Source organism: Syngnathus scovelli, chromosome 21, assembly GCF_024217435.2.
Source record: "Syngnathus scovelli strain Florida chromosome 21, RoL_Ssco_1.2, whole genome shotgun sequence".
Classification (NCBI taxonomy): domain Eukaryota; kingdom Metazoa; phylum Chordata; class Actinopteri; order Syngnathiformes; family Syngnathidae; genus Syngnathus; species Syngnathus scovelli.
In genome coordinates this window covers 3,065,731-3,089,282 of record NC_090867.1, presented here as the reverse complement: position 1 = coordinate 3,089,282, position 23,552 = coordinate 3,065,731, and the positions used below count along the sequence as shown (strand labels likewise).

Here is a 23,552-nt window from a genome sequence, read left to right as displayed (position 1 = left end):
GGTTTCCATTACAACACTCAGGTGAGGCGGTGGGAAAACGTGGTATTCCCTCACGTAGAAAATATAAAAAAAGAACAAAAATAATTTTGCTAACTGGGTGCAAATAAAATCAATGTTTGTAACTACTATGTGGGCCCTTGCTATTGGCAAACCTCAAATTGAGTGCAGGCCACACAATATTGTTGAAACTTTTGGCTTTGTTCTATCATGGGTCACCAGATTTTAATCAATCAATATCTTAACCAAAATTGACTTCACATGTCTATTTACATTATTTTGACTGTCATCCTCTAGAAAAAAGTAACAAGTCTGTTTTGATGAGATAGGGAGTAAAAGGAAAACATATTTTCGAAAAATAAATACTGAAGTACAGATACTTGAAAAATTTATTTATCTGCAGCACAGTGTTTGTATTTTACTTTCCTGGACTGAAAAACAGGATAGATGCTCTAAACAAGGTTTAAAAAAAAAAATAAAAAAAAATTAGCCCAAATATACCTTTTGGAAAGTATTTGAGGCTTTATATTGGGCTGCCAGTTCTTACAAGCATCAAATTCAAATACATTTTACTGTGATGATTTAGCTGTTGCTACTTCCTCTTCTTGCGAGACAATTTCTGAGTCATCGTTGTTTTTTCCATCTTCGTCTTCATCATCAACATCATCGTCATCATCCTGTGATGTGTCAGTGCCCTCGCTAGAATCCTCCTCCTCAGCTTCCCTGAATTTAAATGATACAAAATACGATTGGAATAGTGCATAAAATGGTGACTGTATATATTTTCACATGCAATCATTTTAAAATTGGATTTGGACTCTAATGACGGCATTCATCAACACAAATATAATTAAAAGATGTCCTCCAATGAAATAGAAGACGCTAACCAGTGACGTCTGTTGAGATTCATACATTCTACTCCCGAGTTGACATCAAATGGATCTGCGAACAAAAAGTTGTATCTCAGAACCATGCTCCAACAATAACTAATGGCATCAAAAGAAGCTTCGTTGATAAATATGTCATTTTTATTGAGTTTAAAGTACTTTCACATAAATAAAGCCCCCCTCCCTTTTTACCAATTTCATCCTCCTCCGGTTTAGTGGTGAGAAAATCCTTTTCTACAGCGAGCAGCTCTTGCTCTGTCTGGCAGGCGGCATAGCGCTTCAGCAGAACTTTATTGAGCTCCAGGAACACAGTGCCCCACTTGAATTTCTTCAACAAGAGCACAGCCAGTTCCTCAAAACCTGGCAACATTAAACACAGGACGTGCACATTTTTGAGTCACTCCGAAGATGCAACAGAACAGCTGTATGCGGCAAGCCTTACCCACGATACAAAAAGTGGCAGCAAAAGCCTCAACACAAGACAATTTGCAAGGCTTCCCGTAGTTGACCGGATTTGCCGCTACCAGGTAAGGTAGCAGGCGAGGATAACTTCCGACCATCTTATTAAATGGCGTCTCTTCCAGTTTGGCCCAAGAGCAATCAATCACTGCCAGTCCACTCTGGGCCACGATCTCCCTGTCAAATAAATATTGACATTTGATTCAGTTTACATTTCAAAGCAAAACTGATTGCAAAGTAAACCTTAGTACATACCTGTCAGCTGGTGTCACATACTTTGTACCCATGGGACTCAAAATGAGTCCGTTGAACCTCTGATTGAGGCGCAGGTTGCGTACAAAGCCCTTGCGGACCAACTTTCGGCCTGTGCAACGTTTGGGGTCGCAATGGCCCAGCTCCCACATGGCAAGAGGACAAGGTAGCTTCACTTGGGGGCTTTCTGCTCCCTCCTCATCCCTGATTAGACTTGCTGTCAGAAAATAATGCAAGATTAGTTCTACTCTTAAATATGCATCAACAGCAACCAATAAAACGTAAAAACAAGTTTGAAACAAAACAATGCAATAACAACTTTGTAAATGGTTTGTAATTTTACCTTCAACTGCACAGTGCATTTCTTCTGTAAAAGCCTCTAATGTTTTGCCCTTCATTTTGTGTCGTTTGTCTTTTCCCTTATTATCAGGGCGCACAAACTTGGCCTGCTTCTTACGTCCCATTTTGCACACCAAACGTATATAGTAACCTCGTCTAATATACTGTAAGCAGCTATTATTTATCTTTAAAAGTTAAGTCTGAAGAGCCTACACATGCTTCCTGTTAGCCAGAAACCATTAGCATTAGCATGTATGTAAACATTCGTAGCACGTAAACTTCAAGCCCCAAATGTCCGGTTTTTGCACGTAATCAGAGCGTGTCAGTCTCAATAAAAACCTGATCTGCGCTGCCCTTTAAAATACCAAAAACTGTAAAATATTGTATATAAATTGCGACGTGCGTCGAATGCTAACAGCGCGTGCGCAAACGTGTTATTGTCACGTGACAGCCTAACCCGGAAGCCCAACTGGATTTCCTCAGACGTGACAAAGATGTCAACAAAAATATTTTAATCACTAATTAAAAACGTACTGCGTGTTTAGTATGACCTATCACTTCATATTCGCCTTCGCTGTGTGTCTGTGTTTTTTCGGTGAGTAATTGGCATGCGATTAATCGACAGATGAGCAGAGAATAACGTTTGTTTGACGTTTTTTCAATAGCAACCCATGCAATCGGTGGAAAAATGAAGATTGTCGAGGCTCCGAATACATTTGGGTTTGTCAAATAAATAATTCCATTTTGTTTTTCCACTGCTCCGCACTCCATCATTTACCGGTGCTCTGAGAACAACCTCTACGTCATTCCAGTCCCCATAAAAACACATTTTCCCCAGCTGCTAACAAATATTCTTGGTTTATATGTTGTCTATTTATCCTAAGGTTGAACAACAACATTCTGGCTCAGGGAAGCAAACTTCAAGCTAAAGCGCTTCCATCTCCAGTGTCCGGTAACGTTAATGTCATTTTATGACAACATTCATTCCATCTTGGATATTAATGAAAGAAAGTCTCATAGTTTTATTGCTGTTCAACATCTTCCCTCCATTAGGACCTTCTCATCTTTTTCATTTGGCTGGAAGGTGTTTCAGTCTTACACAATCAGTGTACGTTTTATTCCGAATCTAAACCAAACATTTTGCCGGATTATTTTTAAAGTGGATTACTTTTTTTTTTTAAATCCTACTTTTAGATATCAATACGAGTTCTGTCCATTTCACAACATCACCCAACATGAACAGTCATTCCGATGGAACGCTTACAATGGGATCCTGGGGTAAGACTTCTCCAGCTATTGGCGTGGCTTTTCAGCGGTGACCCAAAATTAGTTCATGTTCTGCTTACAGGATCTGGCATGAGTGGGAGATAAGCAACAACACTTTTACAGGCATGTGGATGAGAGACGGAGACACTTGTGGCACCAAAAACCGGGAAGCAAAGGCGGGTGGTCTCCCAAAGTACTCTAAAAAAAAATTGGGATAGTTTGTATCAAACGTAGCTTGTGTCCTTTTCTGCAGGTGCTTCTTGCCTGCAGCAGCCAAACCAAGCTCGCTCAAGTGTCAGAGCCAAGCACTTGCGTGTACTCGCTAACTTTTGAGACGCCACTTGTTTGCCACCCGCATTCTCTTTTAGGTAAGACCACAAGTTAGGTCAATAAACTTGACTAGTTCTCTATAACTTATTTTGCATGCTGTTTTCAAGTGTACCCAACTCTGAATGAGGAGCTGCAAAAGGAATGGGATGAAGCGGAGCAGGCTCGCTATGAAGGTCTTGTCACAGAGCAAGTAAGTTAAATTTAAAAAAAAAATCACGTCACTAATTGCACAGCACTGAGTTGAATGCCATCTCTTGGGATGTGTTTGAAGTTGCCGGCCTCCTGAGGGGTGAAAAAGTGAACCAGAAGCTGCCCAAGGTTGCAGCTCAAGAAGAAGCACACAACTCTTTACAGAAATGTAATGAGGTATGGAGATGTACTTTGTTCAATATTGTTCAACGTGTTTAACAAGAGCGGCCTTGGCAGGACTTCCAAAAACAGCGAGAAGAGATTACAAGACTGCGAGCCCTGCTCACTCATCACAATATCGCTTGGGATGCAAAACCAGGTTCAACTCTCACTTGCTGAAAAATGACCTTTTTGTTGGCTAAATGGATATTTCATTTTGTTGCAGAAGAGACAAAAGGTGCGGAGGCGGAGCATTTACGTGGAGATGTCGGCCTTTATGCGGTCGCCGATGAGGACGCGGCATAAGAAAGTGGATTTTTGTGCCTACCATCCGCATAAGAGAGATTACAATTTCCGAGATGACGCTGAACTGACCTGGGAGACTGAAATATTTTTTAATGGGAGCTGTGAAAGATATTTCCCAACATGTCATGAATTTTTTAAATAGTATGAAGTTGAAGAGGTTTGAATTGATGAAGAAATATTGTCCAAAATATGTTTGGAATAACAAATATTTAATATTTGTAAAATTGCTTTTTGTAAATAAAATTTTGAAACAAAAGATGTGTTTTGTTAAAGTTATTATTTCACCCACAAAAGAGAAAAATTATTTTTGTTCCCATGGATAACTTGGATTAACGAGTACGAACAAGGTAACCAACGATGATGTCTGATGTTCAAGTCTGGAACGCTCAGGAAAGCATCTGGATAACTTCTCTGGCCCTGTGCGCCCTCTTCTGGACATTTACATCCTCGGGCGCCTCCCCCGATTCCTGGACCAGGACCAGAGCCTTCTGAACCGTGGTGTCTCTCGACCCCCCGCGGAGCCCCTCCATGTACTGAAGCAGCAATGAGAACTTCTCATCTTCAATCTGGCGGCAAATTGTCACAATATCAAGAGAAAACATCTTCCGCTAACAACCCAGGCTAAATTTAGCTCACCTGTTCAGAATCAAACATGTTTTGCAGTAACCACGTCTGGCGTTTCTTCTGAAACCTCCAAGCTTCACGATTGTGAGCCCAGCTGAAAAGACCTTTGTTACTCAAGACCAACATTAAGCTAGTAGCACAGCAGTTTGAACTTCGGGTGACTTACCTGGTGAGGTAATCCAAAGCTTGCTGGGACGCGGTGGGCCCTGACTCTTCGCTTTTGACTGGGATGATCCCCTCTGCTTTCAACTTCTTCTTCATGATCTTTTTCATCTTCCTCTCCAGAATCCGCCGCTCCTCCGGGCTCAAGTCCTCCTCCTTGGCTGGATCTGAAATCTATCACACCAAAACAAAAGGAGAGCAAATTTGGTGTAGTTATATTGACTATTTTTCATTTTAGGTTTTGTGTCATTGTGTCAAACCACACATGCGAAAAACAACAAAAAAAGGCTTCCTGTTGCATTGCAGGTTTAAAAAGTGCAGCAGTGAATACTCAGAAAAAAAAAAAACACCACAGCCATTTCCAAAAACAAAATTCAACTCTCAGGGGAGGCGGAACAAGGGAGCCAGTATGCTCTACCATTTAACGGTTCTCAGTCTGCAAGGTGAAGGAGGAGAAAAAAAAAAAGGAGGGGCAGAAAATGTTCTGATCACATGGCCACGAAGTCACTCTGAAAGTATGCTGGCGGGATGTCGCCTGTGTAACAATCTTTCTGTCTCAAGGAGCATTGTCGTCGTTTTTGGCTACGACTCAAGCGGCAGCCGACCGAGCCGGGAGATACGAACGAGAGCAGGAGACGAGGGAGTGACGACAACAACCAACCGCTCAAACAAAAAAAATGGTAAGTGGAAACATATGTTGCATCTGAGCAGAGGTTTCCTCCGCAGACGGCAAACGATCTCACATGGCTGTACTCGGGCCGAAGCGTAAAAAGACGAGAGATCTAAGGTCACCTCCTTTGAGAGATTCTATCCGATTGTCTCGAAACAAAAAAAAAAAAGCAGAGCTTTAATTAAACGCCATTGCCCTGTGTAGTTTTTCCAAAATATGTCTTGTTGTAAAATATGTGATGGATGCACTTTTTTTCCAGTCAAGCGAGAGCAGCACCCAAACACTCGACAACAGCTCGGCATCGCTTGTCAACGCCTCGACGCCCACCGACGTGTTGGAGCTGATCGCGGCCGCCGACCTCGTGTCCTCGGCAAACCACGCATACTCCTTGCTGGCTGCCGCCGCCTTGCTCGCCGGCTGCTTCTTACTCTATGTCTTGGTGCACACCTATAGGGCTCAGCGCCGCCTGGCCGAGCTTCTGTGGGCCTTCTGCGGCCTTCAACTGCTGCTCCTTCTATTCTCCTTCTACAACGTAGCGCACCGACCTCACAGCCTGAGGACGGCGGCGATTGGCTGCGCCGCGCTTTCTTTCGCCGTCCATGTCGTGTCGCTCAGCGGCCTGCTGGTCTTGGCGCTGATGGCTTACATCCTGGCCCTTGACCCTCCGTCCAACTCCATTATAAAGAGGCCTGGCAGCTGCGTGGCGCTGGTGCTCGTGATAGCGACTTTGGTTTCTCTTCTTCTGGCCGGCATCCGAGGTCTGAGGGACAGTCTTCTCCGGGAGACGGAGTGTGTTATTGATCCGATGGACGCCGGAGTTTCGTACGCTGTGGCAAAGCTGTGCCTGGCTTTTCTGATCCCTTATGTTCTCCAACTGGCACTTGTGATATGCGGCTGCGTGCTGCAACGCAAATCACACCGGAGGTTTCTCTTGGGTTCCGACGAGGGTCCGGCGTTCTTGGCGGTGAGCGCCACGCTGCTGTTCTGTCACCTCCTGTACATGACGGCGCTGGTGAGGGCAGTGCATCTGCAGGGCGAGGTGAGCCCCCGGGAGAGGGCATTGCTGAGCGTGGCCGAGCTGGTCTTCTTCGCGGGGAGCGGCGCCAGCCTGGTGCTCGTGCCACTCACACACCGGCCCAGTCGAGATAGGCTTCGCGCAATGTTCAGGCGGATGGCCGACTGCTGCCCGCGTGCGGCGCGCGCTCAGCCAAACAGGAACATCATCACGCCGCATGTCGAGATCACAGACACCCTGCAGGACATCGAGTCGTAGCGCTTCCAAACGCAATGACTCAAGTTTTTCAAAAGCACAAAATGTATGTAAAAGACTGCTCTCTATTTTTCCCTCAAATGCCTCTTTGGATTGGTCAATCTTATACAATGGAGTCAAAACAAATATGATGATCACACAGCCAAATAAATAAATAAATAAATAAATAAATAAATAAATAAATAAATAAATAAATAAATAAATAAATAAAACGTGTCAAACCTGAACTTGCACTGTCGTCTCTGTTTGCTCTGTTATTTGCTTCTTCTTTTGCTTCTTTTTGTGTTTCTTTTTGTTCTTGGTCTTTAGTTCTTCCTCCACCGGAAGGTTGATGTCTGGAGTTTGAACCGGAGCCTCCTGGATAGGAACAAAAACAGCCTGTAGGTGCTTTCAAAGAAGAATGGATGTAATTATTGTTCCACTAACCTCAAATTTCACCCTCTTCTTGCATTCTTTGGTTTGCTCCACACAAACCTCATCAACACTTGAAGGCAACTTTTTCCTCTTTGAGGCCTTTTGTTCTGATTTGTTTTTAGTCATGATGACACAATTTAAGTCCTGCAGCAAACACAACCAGTACTTGTCAACAATACTGAGGAAAACATTGTTTGATGTCTCTTCTGATTTTATGCTTACTGACAACAATTTAATGTTAAGTTTTTGAGTCGTGATTGAACACCTTAAAGGACAATGCATTACGGTGGAATAAAGGAAATATCTGTTGATTTATTCTGATAAAATGTTATGTACTTACGCAGCTGAGAGAAGCACACGCTGTCGAGGATCAACATGCGGCACAAGCAGGATGTGACGTCACAAGCAGGATGTGGCGTCACAAGCAGGATGTGACGTCACAAGCAGGATGTGACGCCACATACTGGGATGTGACGTCGCGTGCAGGGATGTGACGTCGCATGCAGGGATGTGACGTCACGTGCAGAAACATGAACGAATGCAATTACAGTCCCGTCATTGGTCGGCATCTGTGAGGCGTTCAAATGCTGCAGAACGCTGTGTGAATCCCAAACTCTAACTGAGCTTGTGTATTAAACCATGGGGTGTTTCAAAATACTAATTGTGAAATAAAATACTTAAATAATACGAAATAAATATAAAAACGCGCAATTATGACCCATGAAGACGTATTAGACCAAACAACTACATTTACAACAAATAAACAAATATTACGCTTGGGGGTGGAACTATTGTGAGGAACTGCATTGTGTTGCGTCGGAATGTATCCTTGGTAGTACAACTGCGTTACATGACCTAAGTTGTAAGGATACATAATTTACCTGTGTGTCCTATAATGAAAATTTGCACAAAACGTAGGCTACAATGTTTCACGTTTTCGCTGGTCTGACAAGCAAAACGTTCAGTCGTGGGACGTTGACGTTGATTCGTCACACCAATGCGTGCAGGTTAGTGATGAAATCTTTTAGACCACTGGATGCTATCATGTAACCTCCCACTGCAGTTCTGTTATTCTATTATTGCGTTCAGATATTGTCAGTTTAATGAATTACATTGCTCAAGGCTGCAAGGGAGATTGTAACAGCAGTTCTATTGTATTAAAGGTCCTTTGGTTAGGGGGGTGCCAGTGTGAACATGTTTTAATGCGTTTTTCGTCAACAGAGTGCGGCCACTTTCGGTGAGCCATCATCGGCTAGCCAAGTCAGAACAACCTGAAGACGTCCAGGAGGTGAATAATGGGCCAATCCGCTTCTCCACCAGCAAGGCAAGTCACAAGACTTGGAAAGTGGAGCGCTCCATGGGGAGCCAGTACCAACGCCCTTGGTGGAAAGTGCTCCCTATCAGTGTGATCGGGGTAGGCTTCTTGCTGTGGTGCGCCATGAGAGAAGAGTCGGACATTGACACACAGTTGGAGAAGGAACTTTACCAGCATTTACCCGGATTGCTTGCTGATCAAGAAAATGAGAAAAAATAAATGACATCTGGGATGTGTGTATATAATACAATGTTTTATTTGAATTGCATTGATTAAAAAGGCTTGTTTAGCCTTACTGCCAAACCTTCTTTTTGTGGTCACATTGAAGGCAACTTTCAGTCTATTCACAGCTAAAGAACAAACCCAAAAGACTCCAATTGAGGTAGTGGAAAGTTTATTTACAGGAAGAATGACATGCACACATAGGATGACAAAAATGTCACAAGCTAATTGCCCTGAGAAAGGCTGAGAGAAATGAGTTTCGAGTTGAACACAAAAGGCGATTATTGTGAATGTAAAAAGATACAAATGTGACACAAAGCTGCACATTACAATAATGGTTCATAATTTACAAAACCAGTCAAACTGCCCCCCCTAATTATATACAAAAAGTTAAGCACGTTCTCCCCTAATTCGCCTCGCCAGTTGGATGTCCTTGGGCATGATAGTCACCCGCTTGGCATGGATGGCACACAGGTTGGTGTCCTCAAATAGACCAACCAAGTAAGCCTCACTGGCCTCCTGAAATCAGAAACAAAAAAACTGTCACAACAGAACTAACCACCACTACACCTTGGAAGAAAATTTAACCAACTGACCTGCAGGGCTCCAATTGCTGCGCTCTGGAATCGCAGGTCCGTCTTGAAATCTTGCGCAATTTCCCTGACCAGACGCTGGAACGGAAGCTTCCTGATAAGCAGCTCGGTGGACTTCTGGTACCGACGGATCTCACGCAGGGCAACGGTGCCGGGCCTAGGAGTCAAAGACAAAAATTAATCAACATATCTATTTTTGTCAAACTTATTTTAATTACAAAAGAGATGTCCTTTGGTTTTATTTTATGAAAAGTAGGGTGCTTAGTACCTGTATCTATGAGGCTTTTTGACTCCACCGGTGGATGGCGCGCTTTTCCTGGCGGCCTTAGTGGCCAGCTGCTTCCTGGGAGCCTTTCCTCCGGTGGATTTACGAGCGGTCTGCTTGGTACGAGCCATTTGTCACTAGTATGACTATATCTAAAAATAAAAACCAAGAGTGAAATTTAGCAATCAATTATGGATGAAAAATGGCGCAATTTAGACATCATTTCCCTAAAATAATCACAAAAACATGTTTCATTAAACCCAACAACACGAATACAATTAAAAGTAAATGTGGGTCAGGTATAAAGGTTGAAATCATAAATGCTGTCACGCACGTAGGCTTTGACAACGTTTCGCTTTCAAGTGAGCAAAATGGCGCCATGTAGCGTAACTGAGGTTACTTTTTATTAAAAAATAATATAAAGACACTGCCTGGCCATATGTAATTTCAAGTCGCAACAAAACCTTAATCTTCAAGTAAAATATTATCTGTGTAGGGTACTTTAAATTGCATTTTTGCAGCATTAGCTTCTTTGCTAGTTGCTATGGCGCGCACCGTATTGTTGACAATAAGCAGGCGACTGATTTGTTCAAGAACCAAGTCACTAAATCATCAAGGCGTACATTAAATCGCATTAAAATGATTAACGCAATATTAAAAATGCATGAACTTACGTTTGCCTTCCTTCCGTGGAGCGGTCTCTTCACCGTAGATGACGTCAGTGTTTGTGATAGAAAGCCAGCACTCGGACAAAATATATAGCGTCATAGTGCCCGCCTTTGAACCTCAGTGATTGGCTCAAAGGCAAGAGTAGTCGAAATATGATTGGCTGAAAGAAAGCCGAGCCCACCCTCTTTCAAATGTTTCCTTTCATTTGGTTTTATTATATTTTCTTAAAACGACACTATTCACGCATAAAGTTCACAATTATTATAAATTCCCTGTAACTCATAAAAATAATCCCCCATTTTGTTCATCCATGTCCCAGCCATGATCCAGGAGGAACACTTTTACGTTCCAGAAATGTTCCTTTACGGATGTTGTTGGGCGTAACACCCGTGGTAAGTTTCATATGGCGTAAATCAAAAATGTGAATGTTTTGTAATAACACTTTTGTGTATCTTAGTCAAGATTAGTCAAGATAAACACATTTGTGAATAGTCCTTATTGGCGAGCAAATGATGCTAGGTAAATACATTTTCCTGAAGCCATTGTTTGTGATAGTTTTTAGTCTTGTAATCTGTAGTGCATGTTATTGTGTACTGGATCATATGTGGGGATTTTTTTAGAAGAGTGGAACAAATCTCAACCTTGACATATGTGTAGACATCATGGCAGCGGCGACTGAAGGAGTTGATCGCTGCATCCAAGATGACAGTTCTTCCACTGTATCGGAGGTCAGCTTGCCACATGAACAGTCTTCCCAAGCTAAAGCAAAGAAAAAGAAGAAATCTGGAAAGAAAAAAACAACTGGTCCCTCTGATGTACCCCAAGAGACAAGTGCAAATGAAGGGAATCAAGCAGGCGAGAATACAGAGCTGGTTAGTGTTTGATAAAAGTTGCCACATACCTCTAAGTCAACACCAAGCACTTTATTGTGCCAACTTGATGTGACTGTGTCTTTCAGAGCTCAGAAGAGCAGTTTAAAAGGCAATTGGACTGGTGTATTGAACAGCTGGAGCTGGGAATGAAGTCACAGAAGGCCACTTCCAAGCAGAGTTAGTATTGGATACAATGGGAAAGATGATTATTTAGCACATTAAATCTACAATTGAATATGCTTTTGTGGTGATAACACTTTGTTTTCCCTGCAGAAGAGGACGCGTCTCATGCACTCAAAACACTGCGCAGCTCCAAAGCTCCTCTGGTCAAGAAGAGGCAGGTGATGAGGGCCATGGCAGGAGACTACAGGAAAAAAATGGAAGAAGAGAAGCGCAAGCAGTTTAAACTCATGCAGAATGGTGGGCTATATATAATGAGATCTTTGTGTGACAATACATGACAACAGTTTCATTATTTCCCACCCTCTTATTGCTTTCTTTCCAGAACGGACATCTGCTCAGGTCAAAGTAAAGTCAGAGTCACCCAAAAAATCTTTTTTCTATCGAAGAGCTGAAACCAAAGAGACGTGCGCTGCATCAAAAGAGGAGTTTCGCTTCAACTTTTTGTAATTTTGTAGGAATGTTGAATATTAATAGTTTAAATGTTGTGAACTGCTTAAAAAAGAAGTGAGTGGAGCTAATAACTGAAGAAAAAAAACACACTTGTATGTATTAACGTTTTTAATAAACACCATTATTGTTGTTAATGCTCTTACATGCTGGTATGACAAATGTGTTTTCCCCAAGATCGCTATCAGTTTAAATGACTAGAAACTTATAGAAATAGAAGTATACGATAGCCTGATGATTATTGTCAATATAGCAACATTTTAAATATTCACAGTACCGATATAAAAAAAAATTCAAGTAACATGTGTTATTGCGTTACTTCCGGTAAACACGAGGAAGTACCGGAAAAGGCGGGGTTTCGATGATACAAACACAACTTTAAACTGAGAAACATGCTAACCGCGAGAAAAAAAAAGAAACAACATATATTCTGTCATTACTTCTGGGTACATGACATACGTTTGTAAAAAGTTGGACCGCTTAAGTGTTAATTCGTTACTGGGTCGGTGGCAAACTGTCTGCTTTAAAAGAAAATTTAAACAACTTAAGCTAGCCCTAGTAGCTAACAACCCGCAGTGAAACTTTGGCTTGATTTTTGAAACACTGACAAAGAACAATGTTGGAACTAAGCGACGAGGCGAGTGAGTCCGAGCAACTCGGAGTGAGTCTGTCCCTGTGGCTGGGGGAGTCCCTGGTGATCGCCGAGGACCTGAACGTCCCTCTGGACCTGCACACCGCCTGCTCCATCGGACAGTACGACGTGGTGGCAGAATGCATCAAAAGGTGCGAACGACCACCTCGGCTGCTTTCTTATTTTCTAACCCAGGACATGTTAAACTCCCATTTTAACATAAGTATGGCATGGGAATTAATAAGTGTGTTTCTTCAGGCGAGAAGTGGACCTGAACGGAAAGAACATGGGAGGATGGACGCCCCTGATGTACGCTTCATACATTGGCCACGACAACATCGCCAATCTCCTGCTGGAGGCCGGCGTGAGCGTCAATGCCACCACTGCCAAAGGACAGACGCCCCTGATGCTTGCCGCCAGCTGCGGAAATGAAAGCATCGCCTATTTTCTGCTCCAAGTACAAAAATGACATTCAATAGAGTGTTTTCACTCCTTTTCAGTCATGTCTAAGTCAAAATGTTTTCTATTTGGCTCCAAAAGCAAGGTGCTGAGTTGGAGGTAAAAGACTGTCGGGGTTGGACAGCTTTGTTCCATTGTACCAGCGCAGGTCACCAGCAGATGGTGAAGTTTCTGCTCGATAATAACGCCAATGCTAACGTAAGGTAAAAAGAAATATTTGGGGATACCTTCCATCATTGGCATAAAGCTGGCTATGACATGGTTTTTGGTTTTGGCCCCCGCAGGGAGCCTGGATCTGGATTTACCCCTCTGATGGAGGCTTCCGCTTCCGGACACGAAATAATCGTTCAGTACCTGCTCGATCATGTGAGGACCTTGTGTGATTTGAAAATGACATATAGCAACATTGCAATGTCAATTTGAGTTTGAATAACAGAAGGTGAAAGCAGACGAGCGCAATGCCAAAGGCGAGACGGCCCGAGCCCTCGCCATGTTGTACGGCTACACCAAAATAGCCAGCCTCATCGACTCGCGCTCACCCAGGAACAAATCAGGTAATTTTTTTTGTTTGTTCTGGGAGGTGATAACGGCATTTTCATATATCTCAATGAGGGACTTTCATCTCAGAACACTTTGGAGACCTCAGCTCCTCCGAGGATTCGGATGGCGCCCCGCCGAGGCCGCGAGCCAGCCACAGCCGAGCCAAAGGCATCAGCATCCACGACGGGCCCCAGGCCATCGCCAAGTTCCGAGTCGTAGGCGCCGGCCGGACTGGCGGACCGAGCGGTAAATGCCGCACTGTAGACATTTAGGTTTTGTGTGCATGTGACCATTTTGTTTTTTAACGACAGAGCCTCGCGTGGCCGGCCAAGGCGACGCGATATTCGGGAATCTTGGCGAGCGGAGCGACGGCATGCGCTACCGCGACGTGACCTCGCCCATCAACGACCTGGACGGGCAGAGCAACAGCAGCAGAGGTAAATGGCCCGTCGCTATTTCCACGCTATTTGAGTCGCTGAGTCCCAAAAAACGTGCAGATGAGAGCCCGTTTTTTGACAACGACATGCCAACCATGAGGAGCAGCAGTAGCAGCAGCGAATGTTTGCCTCACGTGATCGGCTGGGATGGTTCCGTGGAGAGCAACGAGGTACGCCGAGCCCCGCCAACGAAGCCACGCGTAACCGACTCACTAACGGTCTCCCCGGCAGGACTCCGACCCGGGCAAAAAAAGCAGCTCGCGGCGAGTAACGAAAGCTCATTACTCCAAAGGAAAAACCCGCCATGGTGGCAACGATGCCGCTCACGGCGGAGCTTCAGGCACATGCTCGCATGTTGCTGCGTCCTACAGTGGGCCAAAGGCATGTCTGCGTTCTTTTCACTTGAGAGTTGTTACACAACATTGGTAAACATCTGACCTTTTTTTTTTTTTAACCTGTAGGATCTGGCAGAATTCTTGGAACAACTCGGCTTCTCCAAGTACCTGCCTTTACTTGAAGAGCAAGACATCGATCTACGCATTTTTCTCACCCTGACGGAGAATGACCTGAAGGAAATTGGCATCACGTAAGGCCTCTGCTTATTTTGAAACGACACTGGGGCATAAAACTCTTTTTAAATACTTTTGGGACTTTCCAGGTTGTTTGGGCCGAAGCGCAAAATGACCTCAGCTATCGCGAGATGGCACAGCAGCGCCCGACCTCCTAGCGATGCACTGGAGCAGTCTTACGCTGACCAGTTGGAGGCCGAGATGCAGGAGATGGCCATCCAGCTGCACAAAGTAACGCTAAAAAGAAAGAAGCTTCCCCAACCAGGCACATAACTGACCATTAGAAAAAAACCACCAAACATAAATGACAAACTTCTGCCTCACCTTGTGGTCCACATTAAGCGCTGCGAGGAAGTGGAGGTCCTGCAGAGTCAGGTGGCGCAAGAAAAGGAGCTGCGCGCCGTGATGGAGGGATGCCTAATGGAGGACAAGATGGCCTGGCGGAGGGTGCACGGCGAGCTGGTGGAGAACCACCGGCTGACCCAGAACATGAGCGCCACCTTGACCAAGGTCCGAGTGTGTCACTCGGAACTGCTCGCCTTGTTGAACGGTGCCAAAGGTGACGCGTGTGAGCGGTTGTTTCGCTGAAAAATACATTTTTATATCGCCATGGGTTATTAGAATTTTTTTAAATTATCTAGTGGCCATTCATTTAGTTTTCCCCCCCTAAAATTGGTTGATTAAAGTGTATATAATTTTATTCATTTATCTCATTAAATAATTATTTGATTTATTGTAAACACTAAAAATACTAATTTTACAGTACGTCTTACTGATTTTATTTCGTAGTTGCCGGGTTTCCAACACACTCTGGCGCATCCGAACTGGTGAAGAATCTCAACGTGTACGAAGAGGAACTAGGTAAGACGGTCGCCACCATCTGAAGTCACATCGGACTCCCCTGGTGCCATTTTTCTTTTTCCATCCCAACAGCCGACACCTTGCAAACCGTGCTTCAGAGTCTGCGGCGACTGAGCGCTCCTGAAAAAGTATCTGACAGTTGGGAAAGGCCGTAATCTTTTCAGGTAAATTAAAAGCACCATCCTCATGTTGAAATGTAGTACCTGTTGTGTTGCAGCGTTCCATCTATCAGATTTTTGTCACAGTGGCTTTGTGCAGCAACGACGGAGGGTGAGATGACCACCCTAAACGATGTCAAGGGAGACCACGCTAGACACGTGGCCGATGCCCGAGGGGCTCCATGACAAGCAGGCAAGAGGGGAGGGGGGAGGGGACCCGTGACCCTCACACGCTTGTGCTCGTGCGTGGTTCTCAACCGTGGAGGACATGCGGCAACGCTGTCGAGCGACACCAAGCGAGGGATATTGCCCTCAGCTCCACACAGCTTTACTCTTTAATTTACCCAACAAGGAGTAAGTGCAATTATTATTATTTTTTAAACTAAACTTGGATAATTCATCTCTATTTTTTTTTCCATTTAATAATGACCTGATTGTATATGTAAAAACTAAACCAAAATGAGTAAATTAATCAATTGTATTAAATAAACACCTCAACAAAAACTAGAGATATTAGTAAAATAACTATGAATTCCCATCTGTATATTTTAAAAGTCAATGTGGTTTTGTAAATGTCCTGCTGAATGTTTTCTTTGATAAAAATCAAATTGTTTCATCATTGTGATTGCAGTGTTAAAAATGTATTTCAAATTATCGCCTCCTCCTTTTACTGAGATTAGGTATTAAAAAAATACAATTTCCAAGTGCACTTAAATGCTCCTGGAAAGTATTCAAAGTGTTTCACCTTCACCACACAAAAAAACTCCAAAAGTAAAGAATTTGAATCAAAAGTTGACAAATTTTAGTTTTCCATTCAGACAAATATTGACTTTGCTCTTCTTACAAAAGGATTTGCAAAACACAATGTCAAATGTACAGCTGTCTGAGAAAAATATTTTTCAATATCATCTGTTTAAATACACAATGAACATGATTCCGCTTCAGTCTTTCGACCCTCAAGTAACAGAAGGAAGGAAAGATGGATGATTGATCAGCGTTTGGCCTGAGCTTAGGTGTACTCACACAGATGTCCGCATCCGGCGGGGCAGTGCGGACTGCTTCTGAGCCAGTTGATGATGTGCTCCAGGTGGCCGCCGTGACTGCAGCCCTGACACCACGCAAAGAGTCCCTTGACCACGTGGTGGCACACGGCGCACACGCTGGCACACTGGTGGCACCTACACAACACCCAAAAATGGATCATTGACCACAAACAATGGCGGAATGTACCATCGCTCGGTACCTGTCGCAAATCCAGCCCCTGTTGTTCATGGGCCGTTTGCAGTTGCTGCAGTTGATGTGCAGCGTGGTGGAGGTCTGATTCAGGCAGGTGATGGCGCTGCACGTACTCAACTTGATCACCTCGTTTGACACGTTCCACAACTCGAAGCGCTGCAGCAGGTCGATGTAGGACGTGTACCAGTGCTCCTGAAAGACAAAACTGTGTAAACTGAGGTTCTGGTTATGTTGTAAGGATTCTCGGATTCCAAGATAAGGGGCTTTGAGGTGGAAGTAATCAACAGAGCAATCCGAAAAAATAAGGTCATAAATCAAAAATGGAAAAAAGACACGGACTTGAGATAGATCCCCGAGGGATACCTCCAGATTTACAGTCTGAGATTACCTGTGTCAGATCATCAATTTCTTTCCGGATGCGCTCTCCTAAAACGATGAGCACGGACACCGCCATCTGCACGTCGCCCTTCTCGGCATAGTAGCTGAGCATCTCGCGCACGATGGGGCAGAAGAAGCTGGCGGGCAAGTCGGGCGTAAAGAGCGGCTGCGAGATGGAGATGAGCGAGAAGGACTCGATGGGCGTCAGGCACGTGACTTCGGCCTCGTTGCCGCTGACGTGCGGCGAGTCGGCCTTGTCCTGCTGAAGGTGCTCGGGGGCCGACGGATTGTCCAGGATGTCATGGCGCAGTTGGAAGGCTTCCTGGGGCAGCGTGCACTCCTGTTCCTCAGCTAGCGTTGAGTAGACACAACTATCTAAGAATGACTTAGCTCGTGTGTCCATTTTCCAGATAAAGAGCTAAAAATGTCACAATTTGACCGACCTGTCGGGTTGTCCTGCTCCATTGAATAAAGATCGTCGTCATCCAGTTCGGCATCGCCAAACATGTACTCGGCTTGGCCCTCGCTGCCCTCCGTCTCCTCGTTTTCTGAAGGGAAACAATTTGGTCATCCATTTTATTTTTGATTCCTGTTATTCCAATGTCTCACCTTCATTATTATTGCTGATGTTTTCAGGTTCCAAGTGGATATTATCTTGTCTGGCGTCACCTTTGCTGCGCTCCAGCCTGCTTTCATTGCCCATTCCGGTTCCGATTTCCTTCATGCTGAAGCTGAAGGCATCAGAGTACAGTTTGTGGCCTCAATTAGTCCCGCTCAGCAACAGCGCAGGGAGTTGTGTCGCTACCTGTTCATTAACGGTAAGGTGCCAAGTTTACTGAGGTGGGGACCAGGAGTGGTGATGTTTGCTGGGTCAGAGAACATAATCCTCAGCATGGTCCACGTTGTGGAAACCTGTAAAAAGACCTGGTGAGTGACGTAACCAGCTGAAATATTTTTCAGACCTTCTCGTGTGTCGTACCTGAGGTCTTTTGAGCTCACGGGCCACCTTGGCGTTGTGATCGCACAGCTCGGCGAACGGCTTGCCGCCAAGGAGGTAGAGTTGTGCCGTCTTGACGAACCAGTCCATACGATTGCTGTCCAAGTCCGTCTCAAAGACGCTGAGAGCGCTGGACACATGCGCAAACTGTTCCGTCGGGTCGGGTTTCTTGAAGATGAAGATGGGGTAGCGCCGGTCGCCGCCAGGGTAAGGCTTCCTGTTCGCGTCGCCGCTGATCAGACTCTCCTTGGCGGCGAAGGCCAGGTCGCCGAACAAGCCGAAACACAGACCCTCGGGGTTGGCCTTGTCCACAGGCCGCGTGGCGTCCTTGAACATGTGCTGGTAAAGCGTGCTGTCCTTAGAGCCCGAGAGTAGGAAGTGAGGGTCGTGTTGGTGGCGCCACACGATGCCCGTGGTCACGTCCTTGTGCTCCTCAAAGGTGGCGAAGGGGATGAACGGTCGCCGCACGTCCCACACGTAAATATTGTGATCCACCATCATGGAGCAGGTAGCCAGGTGGAATTTGCGCTCCGGGCGCCACTTGACCCGAGCCACCGAGGCGATTGTTTGGACGCAGTAGATCTCTTTGGCCCGGTTTGTGGTCATGTCCCACACCTTCACCATTTTATCCCTGCCGCCCGTGGCCAACCAGCCCCTGGAAGAGAACCCAAGCAACATTGGATATCTTTTTCTCCTGGAGCTCTTCCCGTCCATTTTTAACAAGCACCTGTCGTCAGGATGCCAGTCGCAGCAGAACACCGGGCCAGTGTGGGCGGTGAACATTCGCTCGTAGCGGTCTGGCCGTCGGATGTCCCACAGCTGGACATTCCCGTTCTCGAAAGAAGCGGCGAAAGTAAAATAGTCCTTCATGCTGAACTGGACGTCCCGCACGCTCTCTGACTGACCTGTAATCCAAATGGGTAATTGTGCAAATCACGTTGTGTATGAAAGGTGCTGGCTACTCGTTACCTGAGAAAGTGCTGACAGACTCCTTCTTGCGCAGGTCGAAGCACTTCATGAAGCCGTCCTGCGAGCCACTCAGCAGCATGTACACCTCGGTGGGGTGGAAGCACACCTTGTTGACCGTACGCTTGTGCTCTGTGAACAGTTGGTCCTGCTTGTTGCGAGACGGTTTGCCAAGGTTCCACGTCACAACGGCGCCGTTGGTGGCGGCAGTGGCTAGCAGGTTCTCCTCCATCTGGTGCCACATGACGTCGGCGCAGCTGAGGTTGAGCGACGGCTTGCGGCCCACGCGCAGATTCAGCTTCTCCACAAACTGCTCCTCCTCCAGCACGTAGATCTTGAAGATGTTGCGCCCGGCTACCACCACCTGCGTGGCGTCACGGCACACGCTGATGGCGTTGGCGGGGGCGTCCAAGTGGCAGAACATGGTTCGGCCGCTGATGGCGCTGCTGCCCAGGGCTGTGGTGATCCGGGACATCTTCTCCATCTTCCTACAGAAATCACAGGGTTTTACGCATCACATCGTTTAAGTTGTTCAAAAAGTCCATGCAATATAAATATGAATATTAATAAAAACTTCTTCTCAGCGCTCACTTTCTTAAGAGTCATGCTGTGGGGCAAAAATACACAAACACATAACACACTGGATGTGAATTGATGGTGGGCGGCTATTTTCAATTATGTCACCCCCTATTAATAATTCAATGTAATAAAATATAACTAACTATAAACAGTGCGTATATGTGTGTATATATATATGATATATATATATATATATATATATATATATATATATATATATATATATATATATACACATACACACATTTAGTTATATTTTATTACATTAATTTGGGACTTTAACTTTAATTAATTTATTTGTTATTTTGTTTTATTATAGTATTGTATTAAATTATAACAGTTGAAGCATGTGCTATTAATATATACATTATAATGTAGATAATATAAATATATATTAGTAAACATTTTTGCAGTTTGCATATTCGCCAGTAGTTGCTGAAAACGAATCTTGTGTTTTAAGCGCAAAACCACTAAAACTGTGTATTTGGCGCTACCTGGTGGAATCGCCAATATTTATTTATATGCAATTAGGAAAAGTGGCAATATAATATAACAAATATAGTAAAATATATGTATATATTAAATATAATATAGTAAAAATATAATACAACGAATAATAATTATAAAAATTATTATTCATTACATATATAGTAATGATTATAAAATAATAATCATTTATTTTTACTGTATTATATTTTAATATATAGATAAATAAATAAAATATACGACCAGAGAAATAATGTAAAAATATATTTTAAGAGTAAACTGCCATTTTTCCTTTGTGCATATAAATAAATAGCGGCGATGCCACTAGATGGCGCTAAATACACACTTTTAGCGCTTTTGGGCTTAAAACACTTTCGTTTTCAACAAATACATATTGGCGAATAAGCAAATTGCAAAAATGTTTACTAATATATGTTTATATTATATTATATATATTATAATCTATATATTAATAATATATATGTTTTTTACATTATTTCTCTGGTTGTTGATGAAACATCATTCTTATGAAAAAAAACAAAAACCCAAAAAAAACGTAGTTTGCGGGTTATAATGAGAAATGGAGCAAACTAAGGCCAAACTGAAATTGTATTCTTGTGAGAAATCTGAGACTGCTTTTTACAGCCATATCGTCAGCCCCATGAAGACCTCGTAGTGAAAAAATATGTGCGTCAAAATCTCTCCTGAAACACAGTAAATAAAAATATCCATACCAATTTGCTGAAGAGCTTCTGACCCCCTTCAACTTTTGCAGCACCTCAGAATGCACTTCATGCTCTCCCAGGAGATGCAATTTGCTGGAAGCACTGTTGCACCAAATACAACGAAACAAAGTTCTGAATAGCACAAACGTGTTACTTAGATGCAGTACACATTTCCTTTAGCAACGTCCAGATTGATTAATTCCGTGATCCCAGACCTACCTTCATCATGTTTGGAGGTTGAGGTCCCGTGTCTGGAAATAGCTCAACTCTCCGCATTTTCATGAAGATTGCTGCAGCGGGGTGCTAATGCAAGCTGGCTAGACCAAGCAAAGTCACGCAACACTAAAACGATCCTACGCACATTGCAGATAGTATATGAATTGTGAAATTTTTAATTATTTGAGGTGCATGAAGGCAAATAACGACAAATGCACTAACCATAGCAAATGTGCTCACCGATGTTTGCTTGCATTGCCGGAAATAATAGCAGAATACTCTCGCGAGAGTTCACCGAGAGTCAGGCGGAAACGTCATAATCATTTTCAACTAGGTTTGCGTGAGTTTTTCTGACCATTTATGGTTTATATTTCGCAAAGGAACGTAATTAACCATGCTCTTTGTATCCTTGCAGGCGATTTTGTGAGCTGCTTTGCGGCCATGAGTGGACTTTTTGAGTGCGAGCATCCTGCAACATGGAGGAGGGTTGAAGGTAAATATTGGGACGTGGTGGAGGCCAAGAATAAGAAACCTGGGAAACTTCTCCAGCTTGATAAGTGGTAAGAAATGAGCCCTGCAGCATCTAGTGTGCAATGCAATTTAAATTTTAAATCTTTATATCAACAGGAGCTGTAAATAACCCAAGGTTTGTGTGCAGGTACCAAGAGGAGCTGCCCGTTATCATCTCAAGTCGGTGCGAGAAATATGTCACATTGGCAGAAGTGGTCAAGTTGATGGAGTGGAAGCTCACTGTAAGTCGCTCCTCCACACACGCAGAAGATCGCAGCGCTTCACCTGCGTTCTCGTCGGCAGAGGGGGAAATTCAGGCCCCGTCTGCAGCAGCTGGTGTCGTCCAACAGCGAGGACGCCGTGGATAAATGTTCCCGAAAGGCCTTCAGCCTCCTGCCCGACGTAGCGGCGGCCATCGCCGAGCTCAGCTCGCTGAAAGGAGTCGGCCCGGCCACCGCCTCAGGTCAGCGAAGCCAAATCGGAGCTCCTCTGACTTTCAATAGGTTTTCACCAGTTTTTTTTTTTTTTTTTTTTTTTGCAGCTGTGTTGGCTGTAGCAGCGCCCGATCAAGCGGCGTTCATGTCGGACGAGGCCCTGGAAAGCGTGCCAGGGCTCAAACCCATCCAGTACACAGCCAAACACTACTCACTCTACCAAAACAAGATGGTGGCGATGACCAACAGACTTAACAAAGGTTCAATATATGACTTCCAACTTTTTACATTCGCCTCAGCCTTTCATCTTCTGCTTTCTGCTTATTTTTTATTTTTTTCAGTGGACCCCCGGCCCGATTGGACGCCTCAAAGGCTGGAGCGCTGTTTGTGGGCGCTCAGCGTTGCTAAGCAACAGCAGCTCCCGTTTCTTGACGATCTTGATGTAAAGGGCGGCGGGGTGGTGGAAGAGCACATGGATGCTGATCACAGAGCAAGCAAAAAACTTAAAACGAGATGAAAGAAACGTGAATCGCTTTGGTACTTGAGCAATAAAGACTTTTTCAGAGAATTGCCATCAAACGTTTTCACCCCCTAAGCAATCTTAACTTGAAACGAGCCGAGACCTTTTTAAGACTTTTGTCTCTGGATCCAAAGGAGAGAAAATGGAATAAGATCTGACAGTAGCACAACAAATTACAACCTCAGCTGATGAAATTTGACAGCAACAGTAATGTCTCGACATGTTCAAAGAGAATTCAAACGCCGGAACAAAATATAAATGAATTTGTCCATTTAAAAAAATAAAAAATGTGACCAAGTTTGTCCTAAAATAGACAAACAGGGTACAAAAACCTTTTGGATTTTCGCCACAGTATTGTTCTTTAATTGTATTGTTTCCAAATAAAAGCAAAATACAATGACCAGTACAAAATAAAACAAAATATATTCACATATATACAATATAAAATGGTTCCGTTTCAGAACATTTAAAAAGTACATAGAATAGAGAATGAAATCATTCATGAGGACTTTGATACAAATTTTCCACATGTGAATTTAGTCGTGCTTCCCCGTGACGAAGAGAAAAATAGCTTCTTATTTTTTTTCTTCATCTTGTAAACGCTGTGCTGGCGCAACCTCGCGTCTGCTTGTTGGCGAGATTGAACCTTGTAAGTTTGGCACCGTTTTATGGACGCGTTTGGCTACAACTTAAACAAAAAGTGGCAAGACTTGATTTTTTTTTCGGGGGGCAAAGCTACCACAAACCTCGAGTATCTGACTTCCCATTCAGCGCGGCACTCGTTTACATTTATTTCCCTGCTACGCATTCATCGTTTCCCTCCTCTATTAAAAAAAAAAAACGTCGTATGGCGTTAATAATTAAGCAGCTCATGTACACTTTGGGGATTTTTCATGAGCACCCGCTCCATCCGATGAGAAACCATTTCTCCTTCAGTGTTCAATGACAAGGCATCGGGCA

General features: G+C 44.0%; 10 protein-coding genes across 22 annotated transcripts; 6 read left to right on the top strand and 4 right to left on the bottom strand.

Moving 5' to 3' along the window:
* Window positions 1–368: 368 nt before the first annotated feature.
* On the bottom strand, window positions 369–2,383 carry tsr3 (TSR3 ribosome maturation factor). The gene is made up of 6 exons (XM_049758717.1): window positions 1,939–2,383; window positions 1,599–1,812; window positions 1,327–1,520; window positions 1,077–1,244; window positions 885–939; window positions 369–720 (listed from the first exon to the last, which is right to left on the bottom strand). The coding sequence occupies exons 1-6, from the start codon at window positions 2,057–2,059 to the stop codon at window positions 567–569; spliced, it is 906 nt and encodes a 301-aa protein (XP_049614674.1). The 5' UTR covers window positions 2,060–2,383; the 3' UTR covers window positions 369–566.
* On the top strand, window positions 2,381–4,440 carry gnptg (N-acetylglucosamine-1-phosphate transferase subunit gamma). Its single transcript, XM_049758737.1, has 11 exons — window positions 2,381–2,529; window positions 2,600–2,654; window positions 2,819–2,886; window positions 2,988–3,042; window positions 3,129–3,212; window positions 3,283–3,376; window positions 3,454–3,568; window positions 3,638–3,720; window positions 3,771–3,896; window positions 3,957–4,038; window positions 4,105–4,440. Exons 1-11 carry the CDS (start codon window positions 2,481–2,483, stop codon window positions 4,182–4,184), a joined length of 891 nt encoding a protein of 296 aa, XP_049614694.1. The 5' UTR covers window positions 2,381–2,480; the 3' UTR covers window positions 4,185–4,440.
* LOC125991125 (uncharacterized protein C7orf50 homolog) lies at window positions 4,373–7,780 on the bottom strand. The gene is made up of 6 exons (XM_049758722.1): window positions 7,665–7,780; window positions 7,337–7,468; window positions 7,133–7,267; window positions 4,975–5,144; window positions 4,821–4,902; window positions 4,373–4,750 (listed from the first exon to the last, which is right to left on the bottom strand). Exons 2-6 carry the CDS (start codon window positions 7,448–7,450, stop codon window positions 4,571–4,573), a joined length of 681 nt encoding a protein of 226 aa, XP_049614679.1. The 5' UTR covers window positions 7,451–7,468; window positions 7,665–7,780; the 3' UTR covers window positions 4,373–4,570.
* Window positions 5,194–7,141, top strand: LOC125991119 (uncharacterized). The gene is made up of 2 exons (XM_049758709.2): window positions 5,194–5,650; window positions 5,900–7,141. The coding sequence occupies exons 1-2, from the start codon at window positions 5,648–5,650 to the stop codon at window positions 6,911–6,913; spliced, it is 1,017 nt and encodes a 338-aa protein (XP_049614666.1). The 5' UTR covers window positions 5,194–5,647; the 3' UTR covers window positions 6,914–7,141.
* A 346-nt stretch (window positions 7,781–8,126) lies between the features above and the next one.
* On the top strand, window positions 8,127–8,942 carry uqcc4 (ubiquinol-cytochrome c reductase complex assembly factor 4). Its single transcript, XM_049759464.2, has 2 exons — window positions 8,127–8,331; window positions 8,546–8,942. Exons 1-2 carry the CDS (start codon window positions 8,249–8,251, stop codon window positions 8,856–8,858), a joined length of 396 nt encoding a protein of 131 aa, XP_049615421.1. The 5' UTR covers window positions 8,127–8,248; the 3' UTR covers window positions 8,859–8,942.
* Window positions 8,943–9,016: 74 nt separating this feature from the next.
* Window positions 9,017–10,541, bottom strand: h3f3d (H3 histone, family 3D). Its single transcript, XM_049759463.1, has 4 exons — window positions 10,394–10,541; window positions 9,723–9,871; window positions 9,458–9,611; window positions 9,017–9,380 (listed from the first exon to the last, which is right to left on the bottom strand). Exons 2-4 carry the CDS (start codon window positions 9,848–9,850, stop codon window positions 9,252–9,254), a joined length of 411 nt encoding a protein of 136 aa, XP_049615420.1. The 5' UTR covers window positions 9,851–9,871; window positions 10,394–10,541; the 3' UTR covers window positions 9,017–9,251.
* Window positions 10,542–10,622: 81 nt separating this feature from the next.
* c21h8orf33 (chromosome 21 C8orf33 homolog) lies at window positions 10,623–12,035 on the top strand. 2 transcript variants are annotated; one of them, XM_049759462.1, is made up of 5 exons: window positions 10,623–10,780; window positions 11,046–11,260; window positions 11,347–11,437; window positions 11,534–11,680; window positions 11,766–12,035. In XM_049759462.1, the coding sequence occupies exons 2-5, from the start codon at window positions 11,051–11,053 to the stop codon at window positions 11,888–11,890; spliced, it is 573 nt and encodes a 190-aa protein (XP_049615419.1). In that variant the 5' UTR covers window positions 10,623–10,780; window positions 11,046–11,050; the 3' UTR covers window positions 11,891–12,035. The 2 variants fall into 2 exon arrangements, with proteins under 2 accessions (XP_049615419.1, XP_049615418.1); XM_049759461.1 differs by having other exon boundaries at window positions 10,770–10,907.
* Window positions 12,036–12,214: 179 nt separating this feature from the next.
* On the top strand, window positions 12,215–16,196 carry anks3 (ankyrin repeat and sterile alpha motif domain containing 3). 10 transcript variants are annotated; one of them, XR_007489333.2, is made up of 15 exons: window positions 12,215–12,673; window positions 12,780–12,978; window positions 13,062–13,183; window positions 13,265–13,346; window positions 13,417–13,534; window positions 13,608–13,766; window positions 13,832–13,957; window positions 14,018–14,127; window positions 14,189–14,338; window positions 14,419–14,543; window positions 14,616–14,757; window positions 14,869–15,036; window positions 15,316–15,387; window positions 15,460–15,551; window positions 15,646–15,701. XR_007489333.2 is itself a non-coding variant. In XM_049759434.2 (15 exons), the coding sequence occupies exons 1-15, from the start codon at window positions 12,507–12,509 to the stop codon at window positions 15,729–15,731; spliced, it is 1,989 nt and encodes a 662-aa protein (XP_049615391.1). In that variant the 5' UTR covers window positions 12,215–12,506; the 3' UTR covers window positions 15,732–16,196. The 10 variants fall into 10 exon arrangements, 6 of the variants coding, with proteins under 6 accessions (XP_049615391.1, XP_049615392.1, XP_049615394.1 ...); XR_007489335.2 differs by having other exon boundaries at window positions 15,460–15,515; window positions 15,605–15,693; XR_007489332.2 differs by having other exon boundaries at window positions 15,633–15,688.
* Window positions 16,197–16,324: 128 nt separating this feature from the next.
* Window positions 16,325–21,265, bottom strand: wdr24 (WD repeat domain 24). Of its 2 annotated transcripts, none has more exons than XM_049759431.2 (11): window positions 21,132–21,265; window positions 20,922–21,014; window positions 19,126–19,610; window positions 18,884–19,061; window positions 18,139–18,811; window positions 17,965–18,071; window positions 17,769–17,890; window positions 17,603–17,707; window positions 17,170–17,534; window positions 16,789–16,973; window positions 16,325–16,723 (listed from the first exon to the last, which is right to left on the bottom strand). In XM_049759431.2, exons 3-11 carry the CDS (start codon window positions 19,604–19,606, stop codon window positions 16,555–16,557), a joined length of 2,385 nt encoding a protein of 794 aa, XP_049615388.1. In that variant the 5' UTR covers window positions 19,607–19,610; window positions 20,922–21,014; window positions 21,132–21,265; the 3' UTR covers window positions 16,325–16,554. The 2 variants fall into 2 exon arrangements, with proteins under 2 accessions (XP_049615388.1, XP_049615390.1); XM_049759433.2 differs by having other exon boundaries at window positions 17,170–17,510.
* A 22-nt stretch (window positions 21,266–21,287) lies between these two features.
* Window positions 21,288–22,640, top strand: zgc:112496 (uncharacterized protein LOC541336 homolog). 2 transcript variants are annotated; one of them, XM_049759451.2, is made up of 6 exons: window positions 21,288–21,462; window positions 21,544–21,688; window positions 21,787–21,880; window positions 21,942–22,101; window positions 22,180–22,332; window positions 22,414–22,640. In XM_049759451.2, exons 1-6 carry the CDS (start codon window positions 21,288–21,290, stop codon window positions 22,587–22,589), a joined length of 903 nt encoding a protein of 300 aa, XP_049615408.2. In that variant the 3' UTR covers window positions 22,590–22,640. The 2 variants fall into 2 exon arrangements, with proteins under 2 accessions (XP_049615408.2, XP_049615407.2); XM_049759450.2 differs by lacking the exon at window positions 21,288–21,462 and having other exon boundaries at window positions 21,550–21,688.
* Window positions 22,641–23,552: the final 912 nt, after the last annotated feature.

Bases quoted from the DNA above. Each gene is read 5' to 3' on its own strand.
- wdr24 (XM_049759431.2), bottom strand. From the start codon at position 19,606: ATGGAGAAGATGTCCCGGATCACCACAGCCCTGGGCAGCAGCGCCATC. The intron at 17,891-17,964 runs GTAGCGACACAA...TGATGCCTTCAG, and splicing joins ACCTTACCGTTAATGAACAG to CTTCAGCATGAAGGAAATCG. The intron at 16,724-16,788 runs GTACCGAGCGAT...GGTGTTGTGTAG, and splicing joins AGGGGCTGGATTTGCGACAG to GTGCCACCAGTGTGCCAGCG.
- anks3 (XM_049759434.2), top strand. From the start codon at position 12,507: ATGTTGGAACTAAGCGACGAGGCGAGTGAGTCCGAGCAACTCGGAGTG. The intron at 13,958-14,017 runs GTAAATGGCCCG...AAAAACGTGCAG, and splicing joins GCAGAGCAACAGCAGCAGAG to ATGAGAGCCCGTTTTTTGAC. The intron at 14,128-14,188 runs GTACGCCGAGCC...TCTCCCCGGCAG, and splicing joins GTTCCGTGGAGAGCAACGAG to GACTCCGACCCGGGCAAAAA.
- h3f3d (XM_049759463.1), bottom strand. From the start codon at position 9,850: ATGGCTCGTACCAAGCAGACCGCTCGTAAATCCACCGGAGGAAAGGCT. The intron at 9,612-9,722 runs GTACTAAGCACC...TTTGACTCCTAG, and splicing joins AAAAAGCCTCATAGATACAG to GCCCGGCACCGTTGCCCTGC. The intron at 9,381-9,457 runs GTCAGTTGGTTA...TTCTGATTTCAG, and splicing joins CAGCAATTGGAGCCCTGCAG to GAGGCCAGTGAGGCTTACTT.
- LOC125991125 (XM_049758722.1), bottom strand. From the start codon at position 7,450: ATGACTAAAAACAAATCAGAACAAAAGGCCTCAAAGAGGAAAAAGTTG. The intron at 7,268-7,336 runs GTTAGTGGAACA...GTTCCTATCCAG, and splicing joins AGAAGAGGGTGAAATTTGAG to GAGGCTCCGGTTCAAACTCC. The intron at 4,903-4,974 runs GTAAGTCACCCG...AGGTCTTTTCAG, and splicing joins GCTTTGGATTACCTCACCAG to CTGGGCTCACAATCGTGAAG.
- gnptg (XM_049758737.1), top strand. From the start codon at position 2,481: ATGACCTATCACTTCATATTCGCCTTCGCTGTGTGTCTGTGTTTTTTC. The intron at 2,530-2,599 runs GTGAGTAATTGG...TTTTTTCAATAG, and splicing joins TGTGTGTCTGTGTTTTTTCG to CAACCCATGCAATCGGTGGA. The intron at 2,655-2,818 runs GTTTGTCAAATA...ATTTATCCTAAG, and splicing joins GAGGCTCCGAATACATTTGG to GTTGAACAACAACATTCTGG.
- c21h8orf33 (XM_049759461.1), top strand. The intron at 11,438-11,533 runs GTTAGTATTGGA...TTTTCCCTGCAG, and splicing joins GAAGGCCACTTCCAAGCAGA to AAGAGGACGCGTCTCATGCA. The intron at 11,681-11,765 runs GTGGGCTATATA...CTTTCTTTCCAG, and splicing joins GTTTAAACTCATGCAGAATG to AACGGACATCTGCTCAGGTC.
- tsr3 (XM_049758717.1), bottom strand. From the start codon at position 2,059: ATGGGACGTAAGAAGCAGGCCAAGTTTGTGCGCCCTGATAATAAGGGA. The intron at 1,813-1,938 runs GTAAAATTACAA...ATTTTCTGACAG, and splicing joins AATGCACTGTGCAGTTGAAG to CAAGTCTAATCAGGGATGAG. The intron at 721-884 runs GTTAGCGTCTTC...ATTTAAATTCAG, and splicing joins AATCTCAACAGACGTCACTG to GGAAGCTGAGGAGGAGGATT.
- uqcc4 (XM_049759464.2), top strand. From the start codon at position 8,249: ATGTTTCACGTTTTCGCTGGTCTGACAAGCAAAACGTTCAGTCGTGGG. The intron at 8,332-8,545 runs GTTAGTGATGAA...TTTCGTCAACAG, and splicing joins CGTCACACCAATGCGTGCAG to AGTGCGGCCACTTTCGGTGA.
- zgc:112496 (XM_049759451.2), top strand. From the start codon at position 21,288: ATGAATTGTGAAATTTTTAATTATTTGAGGTGCATGAAGGCAAATAAC. The intron at 21,463-21,543 runs GTTTGCGTGAGT...GTATCCTTGCAG, and splicing joins TCATAATCATTTTCAACTAG to GCGATTTTGTGAGCTGCTTT. The intron at 21,689-21,786 runs GTAAGAAATGAG...GTTTGTGTGCAG, and splicing joins CTTCTCCAGCTTGATAAGTG to GTACCAAGAGGAGCTGCCCG.